The following is a 14336-nucleotide window of genomic DNA, read 5'->3' on the forward strand; positions in this document are numbered from 1 at the left end:
AGCTTGCACATCGTGGGAGCAGTCGTGACGATCATTGCGAGTACAACCTTCCAAGGCACCTTGGAGCACTCAGAATTAGGTCCGGGGTGTACAGTCGCCGTTGCCTAACAGAGAAGTAAGCAGTGACGCGATGTTACCTGTGAGGTCTGTCCATGCGAGATCTACCACGTGCATGGGGGAGTGAGGGCTTCTCCATACATAAACATCTTTTCTCCCTCTGATCGTTTCCTCTTTCTTCACTCTCGTTCAAAGCTTTCCGTAGCTAGCATCACAGCATCACTCTTTAATCGCGTGACCACTTTCCCAGTACATTCACGATGAAGGGTTCTCTCGCATCCCTGCTGGCTGCTGCCGTTCTGGCGCGTGCTCAGATTGCTACTACCTCTGAGCCTGCCATTGCTCAGATCACTGCGGCGGCTGCGACTACCAAACCCGAGTCCCCCACCTCCGATGTCAAGGGTCTGGCCTTTGACCGCTTCTACCAGGTCTGGCTGGAGAACATTGTGAGTGATACTCCCAGTCTTATATCTGACTGCTTGTGCTGACTTGCGCCTAGGATTACGAAGATGCCGCCTCCGACTCCAACATGCAGTGGTTGGCCTCTCAGGGTATTTTGCTGTGAGTGTTCACTTCACTTGTCTGTAACACACTTGGCAATTCTAATCCTCACCTAGGACCAATTACTATGCTGTCACCCACCCGTCGGAACCTAACTACTGTGCGGCCGCTGGTGGTGACACCTTCGGCATGGACAATGACAACTTCAACCAGATCCCTGTCAACGTCTCCACTGTGGCTGATCTTCTCGACACCAAGGGTATCTCGTGGGGCGAGTACCAGGAGCACATTCCTTATGCCGGCTTCCAGGGCTACAACTACTCCAACCAGGAGACCTATGCCAATGACTACGTTCGCAAGCACAACCCCCTCGTCTTGTATGATTCCGTCGTCAAGAATGATACCCGTGCTCGTCAGATCAAGAGCTTTGACGCTTTCTTCGATGATCTAAATGACAAGAAGCTTCCTCAGTGGGCTTTCATCACCCCCAACATGACCAATGATGCCCACGATACCAACATCACTTTCGCCGCCAAGTGGGAGCGTAGCTGGATGTCCACTCTGTTCAAGAACGATTATTTCATGAACAACACCGTCATTCTCCTGACCTTCGATGAGGATGACACTTACAACAAGACCAACCGGATCTTCAGTATCCTTGTTGGTGGTGCTATTCCCGACCACCTGAAGGGTACCAAGGACGACACTTTCTACACTCACTACTCTGCCATTGCCTCTGTCTCCGCCAACTGGGGTCTTCCTTCTCTGGGTCGCTGGGTAAGCCAAGTTATTTCTCCCCAACTCGTAGTTCAATCCTGACAATCGATCTTTAGGACTGTGGTGCCAACATTCTCGAGATGGTCGCTAACAAGACCGGCTATGTCAACTACGACGTTGATATGACCAATCTGCGCCTCAACGAGACCTACCCTGGCCCTATGGCCGACGGTGACTACGCCAAGTTCTCCGCTGCCTGGCCCATCCCGGCTACCAACCTCAGCTGCTCTGCTGGTCAGGGTATTCTTGACGCTGTCAAGAAGACCTATGCCGGCCTGGCGCCCACTCACAACTACACCACCCCCTTTCCGGTAGACGAGAAGAACGACTACAACACCAAGGTCACCATTACTCGCAAGTCGGCTTCCAACACTACTTCAAGCGCCTCGGGCTCTTCCACTACCGCCAAGGGTGCTGCAGTTGCTGCCACCGTTCCAAACGTCGCTATGACCGGCGCTATGGTGGCTCTTCTTGCCTACCTGATCTAATCTAACCTGTAGTAGTTTGAACTTCCTCAGTTCAGGTTATTGAGGGCTCCTTGATTGTAACTCGCAGTCTCTGCCCCGATAAGCTGATTGACATGGGTTCTCTCCCTTTTCATGGTTGACCAAAAAGGATGGAAGGTGGTTTAATTTCTAGCACTATGCTTTATGTCTTAGCAACGATTCTCCAATGCAGCCCACGAGCTTATTACGCAAATTCACAAGACTATGTTTTCAAGTAATTTTGAGTAAAACTCGTCAATGTTGCGAATTAACCCTGTTCAAGAACAACCTCAGCCGCCCAAACCCCTATCTTACCCCATTTGATCACAACGTTTCGTCTGTACGGAATTCTCAATACTATGGAAAAGTCCCTACCTACCAGTTCCCCTATTTTAAACCCTCCCAAAGCCACCTTTTTAGCAAAGGTAGGACTAGTACAATTGACAGTAACAGCACCAGCACCAGCCTCTAGCGCCCTCGCCTATGACACCTGAAAATGTTCTTTACTCTAGAACGTGAGCACCTTAAGCATATACCAAATCTCGAGAGGAGTGAAGTAGACTCCTCAGCTTCGTTTCAAATGGACCGGACTGTAAGCCATGGCATCCACGGACGACATTGTCACACAAGCAATGATTATTAGGCTGCCATCAGCACACATAAGTCCTGATTATCACTGCTTGAGTGCTGACTCTCTCATAATGTCGACGCAAAGATGCATATGCTCTTATAGGAGTATTTCCAAGCCAACATTACAATGTACGTCGCATAGAAATCTGAAAGCCACATCCATGACTCGGATAACTAAGCGTCGACAAGATACGCCCAAGCCACTGTCCTGGGCTAAATTTGTGTCCGGATGCACTCATTTGGACTAATGTTGAATCCAAAGAGCAACACGCGTACGTAGATCTTGAGCGGGCCAAATATTCGATGTTGCTCCGGCCACGAATCATTCCATGTGCCATCACACTCACCACGACGCAATCTGACCCACCAATTAAATGTCTGGGCGACTACATAGAAAATGAAAATCCTCGGACATAATTCGGATTACGCGAACCTGGTGCACAGACTAATTGACAGTCTCTAATTGTAACGCAAGGTGCAATGTTCATATATTGTCACATTCATCGTATAGATCATTAAGACTTTGTGCTATAATACAATTTAGTTGGCGAGACCCCGGCGCTTCAAGTCCTGCAGAGTGGGAACCTCCTGGTCACCTCCGCGCTGCTCGAAAGCGATCTTGGTATCATCCTCGGGGCCACCCGTGCCTTGGAAGTGCTTCGCTGAAGGGAGACTAATGAATGGTGAAATAATTAGCATTTAATGGTTTCATTGCAAATATGGGCATCAAGCTTACCGGCCACGGTCATCACGAGTACCACCTTCATCCTCGGGGATCTTGCGGTGGTCACTGCCCGAGGCAGTGGAGCCAGGGCCATACTTGACGCTAGTGGGCTCTTCGAACTTCTTCTCGACCATCTCATTGACACCAGACTCGAGAGCTGCCAGATCATTAGTATTGGGTGACTAAAGTTAGTAGGTTAACATACTTGAGTCACTTTTCTTGCCAAGGCCCTGCTTGGCTTCATAGGAGTTCAGGTCATTCTCGGCGTTGAATGCAGCTTTGCGCAGATCTTCAAAGTGAGCCATGATGACTAGATATGATGAATGATTGGTGGTTGTGGAAAAAGGATGAAGTGTTGGAGAAAATTGAGATGAGAAATTGCAATGAATGATAGAAAGGACAAGTTCTGACACTGACCTAAATACTACCCTAGCAATATCTCAGACCCAGCTACTGAGACCGACTTTGCATCATGGAACATCATAGCTATGTCACTACCATTGGGAATGACCGGAGAAGGCAGGCAGGCGCGTGGAGTCGGAACTACCAAAGTTTGGATTCTTGGAATCAAGTTTGCCAGTTATGATAAGCTATGATATCGTATACTACGGACCCTGATCAGGGATCCACAGCGGTGACTTCATGATCTCCACCGAACAAGCCCTAAGTTGAGTTCCAGATTTGGCCGCATACCAGGGTCTAGCCCTAGGGCTTGAGCTGATCCGGATCAACCATTCTCCGATCCCATTGAGGGGAGCAGCGGATGTCGATTGCAGACCGTCCGGGGCTTTGTTGACATTGCAGATCACTCATACGATTCAGCTGCGATCTCGATGGAATATCTGTGATCTTAAGAGCCCCACCTTTTGATAGACGGTCTGCTCCCGCTGCCACCAGTCCTTTCACCTATCTTGCGTCCGCGACGAGAAATCATTCACCATGCCCGACATGATCGAAGTGCTGGGCGAGGCTAGCCCGATGAGCCAGGCAAATGTGCTTAATGCCTTGGTTCTCGCGGCAAGCTCCACCCAGCAGCAGGTGCAGACGGGTACCAAGCAACTACAGTACTGGGAGAAGCAGAAGCTCTATTACCCCACCCTTCAGGTACCTTGACGCCATTCACCACGCGATGGCACGCGCCATAGCTGACGACTTTGATTCATAGAATATCTTTGTCGACTATACCGTCCCGACCGAGGTCCGATATCTTGCGATCATTCAGCTGAAGCATGGCATCGATAGATTTTGGCGCAAGACTGCAGCCAAGTACGTTTACGAGCCAAGTCGTCAGATCTTTCTCTATGAGGGTCGTGCTGACAAGTCTAAGTGCAATCTCAAAAGAGGAAAAAGAACAGATTAAATTAAGAGCCTTGGAGGCCGGCATTCATGAGCCAGAGCGTCAGCTTGCTCTTCAAAATGCGTTGATGGTTGCCAAGATCCTTCGTTACGAGTTCCCCCATGATTGGTATGTTTTCAAGAGCTTTCACTTGTACAAACTTCTCTGACTTGCCTTTTGAAGGCCTGATGCGATTACCACTCTACTCTCTTTCCTCCGCTCCGCCACCCGTCCCGGCGCGAACTCCTTAGAGCTTCCTCGAACCCTTCTCATGCTCCTCCAGATCATTAAAGAATTGTCTACGGCGCGGATTCAAAGAACACGAGTACACCTGCAATCAATCTCACCCGAGCTCTTCCAAGTGATGGGAAACATCTATATGGAGAAGATCAGTCAATGGATCGCTGTACTAGACCAAGGCAGCGCGAATGATTCATCTCTAGAGGCAATGGATCAGAGCTTGATGTGTCTTAAAGTTCTGCGCCGCCTCATTATCTCTGGCTATGAACACCCAGGTCGCCACTCGGAGGTCAAGGATTTCTGGCAGTTGAGCTTCGAACACTTTGCCAGGTTCTCTGTCTTTGGAGAGCAGGCTGCTCAATTACCAGAACCTATGGCCAAGGCCATTGAAAAGCACACCCTTCAACTTTCCAAATTGCATGTGGAGATGGCAAAGATACACCCAGCCTCTTTCGCACTGTTTCCCAACAGTATCTCGCTCGTCAATTCATACTGGACATTGGTTGTCCGGCTCAGTGAAAGCTACGTCAGTCTCGGAGCGGATCCCGATGCAGAAGGGCAATCTTTACCTGAGAAGACAGGCCTTCGGGCGTTGCTTTTGTTTAGGGCTTGCGCGAGAATGGCCTTCAACCCTGTCCAGACTTTCAAATACCAAACACCTCAAGACAAGGAAGAGAGAAAGCAGGCCGTGGAACGGATCAAGACTGAATTGTTCACCCACGATCTCGTGCTTGGCGTCATGGAGCTTCTTGTGACCCAATTCTTCAGGTTCCGAAATGTCGACTTTCAGGAATGGGAAGCCGAGCCTGAATCCTGGGTTCAGCGAGAGGAAGTCAGCAGCGAAGCCTGGGAATTCTCCATCCGGTCCTGTTCCGAGAAGCTGTTTTTGGACCTGGTCATTCACTTCAAAGACCTGCTCATCCCACGTCTGCTGAGTGTGTTCCACAACTTTGCGAGTAAGTTTCATGGTCAAGCTTGTTATTGGAATTTGAAGTCAGTTCTAATTTGGCCGCACAGATACCGAAAACCGCGACGTGGTTTTAAAGGACTCTCTTTACTCTGCTATTGGCTTGGCCGCAGCCAGCCTCGAGCAACACTTGAACTTCAACGAATTCTTGCAAGGAACCATGGTCACCGAAGTTCAGATTCAAGATCAACAGTACAGACTCTTGCGCAGACGCATTGCACTTGTGCTTGGTCAATGGGTCCCAGTCAAGTACAGTGAATTGAACACTGAGGCAATCTTTCAAATCTTCCAGCACTTGCTCAACAAGGATGATCCGCTCAATGACCTTGTCGTTCGTATCACTGCTGGACGCCAATTGAGCCAGGTCCTCGATCCTTACGAATTCCAGGCGGCCCATTTCATGCCGTTTGCCCAGTCGATACTTGGCAACCTCATGTCCCTTGTTCAAGAGGTCGAGATGCCTGAAACGAAAATGGGACTGTTGGAGACGGTTCGCGTGGCAGTTGTCAAGATGGAGCACCACGTAAGTTACTTGTGTACTATGGTTTGTTTTGGAACTAAAAAATATCGCAGATTGCTCCATTCACTGATCAAATCCTCTCTTTGCTTCCACCTCTATGGGAGGAGTCTGGAGATGAGCATCTCATGAAGCAGGCCATCCTCACACTTTTATCTTCATTAATCAACTCGTTGAAGCAGGAGTCCGTTCGGTACCATTCACTTATCCTTCCCCTCATTCAAAGCTCAGTGCACCCTGAATCCGTGAGTCTCCATATCAAATGTTTTACATACAGGACTTCCAATTTGATACTAATTGTTGATTTTAGGAAACCTTGGTTTACCTCTTGGATGAAGCTCTGGATCTCTGGACTGCTATAATTCAACAATCTCCCACTCCCTCCCCCGACATTCTGGCGCTTCTTCCCTCTGTGTTCCCGATCCTTCACTCGGGAACCGACAGCGCACCCCAGGCCCTCCAGATCGTCGAGTCTTATATTCTTCTGGCACCACAAGACGTTTTCAAAAATGAATACCGCACCCCTCTTCTGCTTGCGCTACAGGAACTTCTCTCTCACACGACTAGACAACGCATTGGCGTCGTGCCCCGTCTGGTCGAAATGTTGATCCGCAGTGGCGAAGCCATCGACGGTGGTAGCGAAGAGACTTACAACTCCATTTCCCAAAGTCTCATCGAAAGCTCATTCCTACGCTCCATTCTTGAGGGCCTCCATTCCGCCTACGAAGCCAGCGAAACAACAGGTCCCAACCGGAAAACCTCCAATGTGATCGGTGTCGTCGAAACCGAATATTACTCCGTCATCGCTCGTCTGGCCCTCGCTAGTCCCACGATCCTTGCCTCCGCCATCGCCACTGCTGTCCAGGGTGATAACATTCAATCCCCTTATAAAGATCTTCCTTGGCTAATGAAGGAGTGGTTCTCTCATTATGATAATATCAGCAGCGCCAACCAGAAGAAGCTGCACGTCCTTGCCCTCACCCAACTCCTCGGCCTCAAACAAAACCCACCTAACCCGGCCGCCCCTGACCTCCCAGCCGACTTCCTCCGCCCATTCCTGCAGTCCTACCTGACTGTCTGGACAGACCTCATCCTCGAGCTGGCAGAAGGCGGTCAAGACTCCAATGCTGATTATCTAGTCTTCTGGGGTGCACCCTCTGGCTCCGCAACCGCCGTCCCTGAAGCCTCGGACGAAATCGAACCTCCAGAGAACCACCGTCGCCGCGATTGGGAGAACTCGGATATCATCCACCGTTTCCCAATTCGTGACTTTGTGCGCGAGCGTCTGCAGCAACTGATCGTTGCTTGTGGTGGCCCGGAGACCTTCCAGGCGGAGTGGTTGGCGAATGTCGATACTGATGTAGTGTCCGCGTTCGGTGCCTTGGGACTGATCTGATTATCAGAACACCCAAAAAAGCGAGGATGCACCTAGCTTATGGTCACTACATTTGCCTAATTTCATCGGATGGTCACTGCATACATCTTTCGATGTACTAGAAGTTTACCTACATACCCCAACTGGTTGAATAGATAATAATGTTGATTACCACCATTACCTCGCATCAGCATGCAATGGACTTTTGCATCGGCTTCTCATACAAGCAACGCAGGTGCCATTTGGAGACATTGCGCGCATACGGGTAGCTCACGAGAACCCTAGCAGCCATCAGCGCCTGTGTCGCTCGGAGACCAGAGCCCGATATAGCCGGACCTTTCTTCAACACTTGGTAAATGCATACGCATCACTGTTCTCGGTCATAGACTGGTGCCTCCAGCATTGGTAATCGACAAGGTACTGTGCATGGAGTGCAGGAGGCGCATTTACTTTGATGGTGTGGGTTTTGCCGCTCTGCCCGAAGATGAAGATCAGACGAGAAACACCCTCATACATGCTATATGATCCAGAGATTGAGATCATCGGGTTTTACTATTGCGGCAAGCCATACAGTTACCGAGCTCTTTCACCTAGGGATCAATAGTATCACTTGGATCCAATTTAGCTCGACAGCGGGAAGACGAAGGTTAGAAGTTTCCTCCAAGGCTCCCAGTTTACGATATACGTTTTTTGAATTCAATTCAACGAAAAAATAAAACCATTGGATTGCTTTGATCAACTCCTGTTTAATCCTAAAGCATCAACATTCAAAACACCCGGCATCGAAAAGCCTGCAACATGCGCGAAACCCCAGCAGTCAATTACAGAGAAAGAAAAAAAGAAAGAGCTCCAAACAAGCAACCCTAAAACGTATAACCAGTATGCGAGTGGGAGAAAGGAGTGACAAGTATCCAAGTGACACCATTTAGCACTGGCCGGGGAATTGGCGGCTGGTGACGGGGTTAGGGAATACACCGGCGGCAAGCTGCTGCTTCATGTCCCACTCAGGGGCGCCCTCTGTGGTCCAGGTCCAGTAGAGCCAGCCACTGCCCTTCTCATACGCGTCAAGTTGCCCCTCAATGAAGCGGCGGATGTTGGTACGGTCCTCGTCAGAAAGGTTGGCCGTTTTGCCAACGGACTTGCCATCACAGCTGCCAATGGCGCCCTGGCTGGCGTCAAAGGTACCGTTGTAGCGAGCACCGATACCCTTGCCGTTCAAATATTTGGCGCAATCAGTCATGGCACCGGTCCACTCACCAACAACCGTCCACTTATCGGAGTGCAGGACGTGGTCGCTGACGAAACCGCAAGCAGTGCTCACGTGGGAGGCGGGGTCCAAGGCGAGCAGGCCGTAATCAAAGACTTCGTAGTGGTGAGTGTCCATCATGACGTAAAAGAAACCAGTCGACTCGCTCATGAATCCGTTCCAGGACTCAGTGGGCATGAAACCGTCGTGAAGAACAACGGTGGTGTTCTGGCTAGCCTTACGGGCAACACCCCAGGAATCATAGTAGTACTGCTTCAAGCCATCCTCATTCACTCCACCGGGAATGCTAGGCTCGTTCAGGGCCTCAACAGCAGTCACGACATCGGCATCACCACCGTAGCGGGCAGCCAGAGTTTCGAAAGCAAAGCGGGTAAGGTTTACATTGTCGCCGGTCTGCCACTGAATAGCGCCACGTTTACCGCTATTGTCGAAACCATTCTGAGAGCCAGGAGCTATGGTGTATTAGCAAAATGCGCCATGGGCCGTAATTGCGAACTGTGGATTCCTTACCTCCGTGTAGATCAACCATCACCTTGAGACCGGCACCACGAGCCCAATCAACAGCCTGGTCAAGATAGGCCAGCTGGCCATTGACGTACGGATCACCCTCCAGGGGTGTTAGGGCCCAGTAGCCGACAGGGATACGGACATGGTTCATGCCGACAGCGGCAATCTGGTGGAAGTCATCTTGTGTGATGAAGGTGCTCCAGTGCTTTTGCAAAACAGTACGGCACTGATCAGCACCGTAGATTTTACACAGAGACCACTCGTCAACAGCAGCATCACCAGCGGCATCAAAAATTGATGGGGTGATCCAGGGCTCCAGCACAAGCCAGCCACCAAGGTTAACACCACGGACCTTGTCAGAACCGTAGTTAAATGTAAGACCCCTGATCCAATGTTAGTCTCCGCCTTGTACCGGCAACGCAAGATTAGTGAACTGTCCACTTACACTTCAGGAGCTTCCATCTTCTGGGCCAGGGCGGACGACCCGATCATAAGGAGGCCGAGAAGGGCCTGTTGCGACATTCTGAACGACATGTTGAAAAATCACTAAGACGAATCAATCCAAGAATCCAGGTGGCTGGACTTCAGGAATGAGCTAATGAATAATTGTGTCAAATAGCATGGCGATCGGCTGCTATAAGTAAACTCAAGTCGATGCTTGGGGTTGAAGATAGCCGGATGCAGGAAATAGGCAAGTGATGTGCATGGAAACGGAAGCCTCGAGGCTTTTGAGAGCCACAATCCACGCACCTTTCGCAAAACCCCCGCAGATCTTGTATTTTGACAGCGCCGATCAACAATTGACAGCTCCGGGAAAGGAAGTCGGCTTGGCCGAAAGCGGATAGAGTGGAGCCTGATAGTTCGGGGTCTGGGGTTGATAAATGAAACAATGGCCTTCTCGCTACGTCAGTGGTAAATCTGGGGGCGGCGGGATCTCTCACTCCGGTCAGTGCAGCCGTGAGGTTTTGAATCTGACGCGGTGGTGGATATCACCGGGATTTGGTCACAATAAAACGGAAGACCTGTTGGAGCCGAAAAATAGGTGATAATGGCAATCGGATGGAGAAAGATGGAGATACAACGATGATGGAAGAGTAAGCAGGAGTCAAGTTGTCTGTTCGGGGGCAGATCTCGCACACGAGTTACGTTGGAAGGTGTCGAGTGTCGATGGCAAGAGCGTTCCTCCGCCCAAGCTCCTGCTCTACGCGCTCCATCAGGGCATCTCTCTACATCTTCCCCGTAGTCATTCGGTCCAGTTACCGGAATTGCTGTTTTGACCAGGTTCATTCGGACCTGAATGATGAACGATGGCCTTGTACGCCGTGATGTGCGAGATCGAGATGCGTGCTGTTTGCGAACATTCCGCGCCCTGAAGATTGGCCACACGTGGAAGGTGGGACCTGGCGGAATGTGAGGGTTCTTGATTCCAGATTCCGATCGAACTTCCTGAGTGGATCGCGTAGTGCTTCCGAAGTGACTGGCCGAAGGGGTGAGTCAGGCCAACATGATGTACAGCCCCTTGGGAGTCAATTCAGTGTGGTACCGATTTGAACAGCACAGTCACTCTACACAGACTAGGATCATCCCCGGTCTCGCCGATTCTCCGCCACTCCAGCTATTGATCCACCTACCGAGGCATAACTCGAGACCCCCAGCATCGTCGTGTTCCATGGTGCTGTGGCCAGAAAACCGGGTCGCTCGGCTCCTCCCGTACCGAGTAAACGAGTTCTGTTTCCGTTCTCAGCGACAAAGCCCCATGGTGGGTAAGAATGAGATTGCGCTGGAAGACCCCTCACATCACGCGGACTAGTCTATGAACCATGGGTGAAGCAGGGGCTGTATCCACGGTCGTTGCCTCGAACTGCCATTCTGCGCGACTTCCATGGCCCAGACAAGGGTGGCGTAGGTGCCGCAATATGTTTGGGAACGCCGCGATCGCGAGGAATGTGGTCAGGAATGCACGTGTCCTACCCAGCTCCACACTTGAAGACTCGACCCTGTGAATAGGCCATGGCAAAGTGGGAGGAGCCCCTTGTACGGTAGCGGTGGTCGAGCATGCGGTCATTGACAATGTACAAGATTTCAGGATTTCTCAGTCTTAGTGACCGAGGAAAAGATGATAAATGCGGAAGAAAAACAGAATCTACACTTGTCACTTGACTTAGTCTGAAGGTCGTCTCCCAACACAAGCACCCCCGAACTCAAGTGACTCCGGCGAATCGTTTCCACGGGAGTCGGAGAACAGTTAGCCATCCCGGCGTCACTCTAAACGACCCTTTCAAAAATGGAAAATCCAGCCTTGGAAAAACGGCGCAGTTGCCGGTCAGATGGTCTTCAGTCCAGGTGAAGTTGAATGACGGGTTATCCGAGAACGTAGCGCGGACACTAGCCCCTTCGCTTGCAGGAAGTAGCCACGCTGACTGGTTCCGTGTCCAGATGTGCCCCCGCAAGGCGTCATGATAAGATTGTCCGCTCTGCACGTGGTGAACAGCACAATGGTGATTGAAGCTACAAGCCTTTAATATCCCCGGGTTCTTGAACATCTGGTCAGATAGCGGCCATTTTAACTCATGCAGAGAACATCGTTGCCGAGCTGTAGGCGAGCCAATGGTATCACAAATGGGAAAGGGAGGTCAGAGGAGGTAGCGTGATGGAAAATAGTGTATAAAAGGCCTATTTGCATGCGGTAGGGGGGTCATTGAATTCAAACAGATCGAAATGGACACAATCAAGTCTATGGTGTTTTCCTTGGCTCTGGCTACTGCTGTGGAAGCAGGGACGATCCTCCAGAGAGCCAGTACAACCCACCCCGACTGGTTCAAGACCTCGCCCGACCTCTATGCCGGTATGCCCCATGAACACATCAAATATCGTCTGACATGGCACAAAAGCTAATATCTCGTACAATCAGGTGTCATGGAGAAGGGTGCGGAACCCTACCTGGGGCAGATCAACCCGGCACCTTTTGGCTCAAAGACTGACATCCCTAATGACCCCTTGGAGACTGGAGAGCCGATCAGTGGTGCGAAAGGTAGAAACATCTTCCATCTCATGGGAGACTTGAGGTGAGCCTACTCTATCTCTATGTTTTCCGCTGCCTACTGACTGCCAACAGTCCCTACTTCTCTCCAGTGGAAGGCTTTGGCGTCGATGAGTACCCTCTGCCCAAAGGAGCCAACATCACGCAGATGCATCTGCTTCAGCGCCATGGCTCTAGATACCCTTCGGCCACGGAAGCCCAGGGTACATGGGGGGAGAAGATTACCAACGCCACCAAAGCAGGAACAGTCTTCACGGGCGAGCTCGCTTTCCTAAACGACTGGTCTTACCAATTGGGTAAGGAACTTCTCGTTCCCACGGGTCGACAGGAGTTGTTCGATAGTGGAGTCTTGAACTACTACAACTATGGTCATCTATATAACAACAACACTGCTTCTCACAAGCTCGTGGTTCGCACGACCTTGATGGCGCGCATGATGCAAAGCGCGGAGAACTTCCTCGCTGGCTTTTTCGGTCTGAACTGGAAAGACTATGCCAACCTCTTGGCCACTATTGATCCCGCTACAACCGGGGTCTCCAACTGTACCAACGAGTTTACTACTATTGAGGAGGTCATCGAAGAGCCCGTCGGAATCTGGATGGCAACCTACCTGAAGGAGAGAACTGCTCAGCTGAAGAAACTCTCTAGAAGCTACAACTGGACCCTCACGGATACATACCATGCCCAGACTCTCTGTCCCTATGAGACTATTGGTCTTGGCTACAGCAACTTCTGCAGCCTGTTCACTTTTGAGGACTGGGAGCACTATGAGTATCTCCAAGACATCGAGTTCGCCGGTTATTCTGGCTTCCTGAGCCCCACTGGCCGAGCCCAGGGTATTGCCTGGGTGGGAAGAGTTCCTCGCCCGTGTCGAGGGCCACTACGTCAACGTCCCCGCCAGTGAGACTGGAGCCAACATGACCCTGAGACACGAACCCGGTCACTTTCCCTCTGGACCAGAACTTGTACCTCGAGTTCACCCACGACGCGAACCTCATCTCCGTCATTACCGCGTTTGGCCTGACGCAATTTTCCGGTTTCCTGCCTGTCACCGGTCCCCCCGCCAATCAGAAGTTCCATACCAGCCGACTGGTGCCTTTCGCTGGCCGACTGAATATCGAGATCATCAAAGCGCCGCACAAGGTTTCCACCAGGCGCTCGTCGAAGGCTACCAAGGCCGATTATATCTCCGGTACGGGTGAGACGCAGTATGTGCACTTTATCCAGAACCAGCGCACTGTCCCGCTGCATGCTAGCTTCGACGCTTGTGAGTATCGTGAGGATGGCTGGTGTGAGTTGTCCACCTTCTTGAAGGTGCAAAAGACCATGCTTGTTAAGGCTGAGTACCAACATGCCTGCTACGGGAACTGGACCTACGGTGGCTGGGGCACAGTACTGAACGGTGTTCCCGCTTCTTAGATGGTCTTGGATTTTCATGCCAAACTTGAAGAAGTAGTTTTTTGTACAGTACTAGAATAGATCTAAAGACTTGGATACAATCCCTTCTTAAAATTAAAGAATTTCATGTTTCAAACTTCAAGACATCCTGACTTATCCCTCTCAATGCCAAGTGTTCCAGTCTCTGAAGCTTTCCAGGCCTCCACACCGTTGATTAATTCAAGTAGAATCCCGAGATCGTTTACACCCATCCCTTGAGTATCCCCCATCCCAGCCTCCACCCCGCACCCCCCACGAAGCAGGACACACCGCTAGACAAGCGTCATAACGTGGACCCAATGACTCGCGGGGTAGAAGACGAAGCCCGAAACCAAGGAACAAAAAGGGGAATTTCGAGCACGCTTCATTGCGGAGATAATCAGAACCCGGAAGTCCCCCCCCAATCACAACAGACCGATCGTCGCGCCACGGAAGGTTGAGGGGAAGGCGTCGACTGTTCGTATTCTTATTCTGCT

At 50.9% G+C, this 14336-nt stretch overlaps 5 protein-coding genes across 5 annotated transcripts; 3 read left to right on the forward strand and 2 right to left on the reverse strand.

Moving 5' to 3' along the window:
- Positions 1–317: 317 nt before the first annotated feature.
- Positions 318–1823, forward strand: N7477_003875 (acid phosphatase PHOa; the record flags this gene model as incomplete). Its single annotated transcript, XM_056965538.1, has 4 exons — positions 318–503; positions 557–618; positions 675–1335; positions 1392–1823. 4 exons carry the CDS (start codon positions 318–320, stop codon positions 1821–1823), a joined length of 1341 nt encoding a protein of 446 aa, XP_056825491.1.
- A 1167-nt stretch (positions 1824–2990) lies between these two features.
- Positions 2991–3479, reverse strand: N7477_003876 (uncharacterized protein; the record flags this gene model as incomplete). Its single annotated transcript, XM_056965539.1, has 3 exons — positions 2991–3123; positions 3187–3331; positions 3380–3479. The coding sequence occupies 3 exons, from the start codon at positions 3477–3479 to the stop codon at positions 2991–2993; spliced, it is 378 nt and encodes a 125-aa protein (XP_056825492.1).
- Positions 3480–4113: 634 nt separating this feature from the next.
- N7477_003877 (putative importin 11) lies at positions 4114–7630 on the forward strand (the record flags this gene model as incomplete). Its single annotated transcript, XM_056965540.1, has 7 exons — positions 4114–4278; positions 4340–4440; positions 4502–4639; positions 4694–5706; positions 5768–6240; positions 6291–6479; positions 6545–7630. The coding sequence occupies 7 exons, from the start codon at positions 4114–4116 to the stop codon at positions 7628–7630; spliced, it is 3165 nt and encodes a 1054-aa protein (XP_056825493.1).
- A 904-nt stretch (positions 7631–8534) lies between these two features.
- Positions 8535–9905, reverse strand: exg1 (glucan 1,3-beta-glucosidase; the record flags this gene model as incomplete). Its single annotated transcript, XM_056965541.1, has 3 exons — positions 8535–9328; positions 9387–9766; positions 9829–9905. The coding sequence occupies 3 exons, from the start codon at positions 9903–9905 to the stop codon at positions 8535–8537; spliced, it is 1251 nt and encodes a 416-aa protein (XP_056825494.1).
- A 2196-nt stretch (positions 9906–12101) lies between these two features.
- N7477_003879 (histidine phosphatase family protein) lies at positions 12102–13842 on the forward strand (the record flags this gene model as incomplete). Its single annotated transcript, XM_056965542.1, has 4 exons — positions 12102–12228; positions 12295–12448; positions 12499–13259; positions 13352–13842. The coding sequence occupies 4 exons, from the start codon at positions 12102–12104 to the stop codon at positions 13840–13842; spliced, it is 1533 nt and encodes a 510-aa protein (XP_056825495.1).
- Between the last annotated feature and the right edge of the window lie 494 nt (positions 13843–14336).

This window comes from Penicillium maclennaniae, assembly GCF_028827695.1.
Source record: "Penicillium maclennaniae strain IBT 15551 chromosome Unknown utg000003l:1.0-5670915.0:1.0-5674809.0, whole genome shotgun sequence".
Taxonomy (NCBI): domain Eukaryota; kingdom Fungi; phylum Ascomycota; class Eurotiomycetes; order Eurotiales; family Aspergillaceae; genus Penicillium; species Penicillium maclennaniae.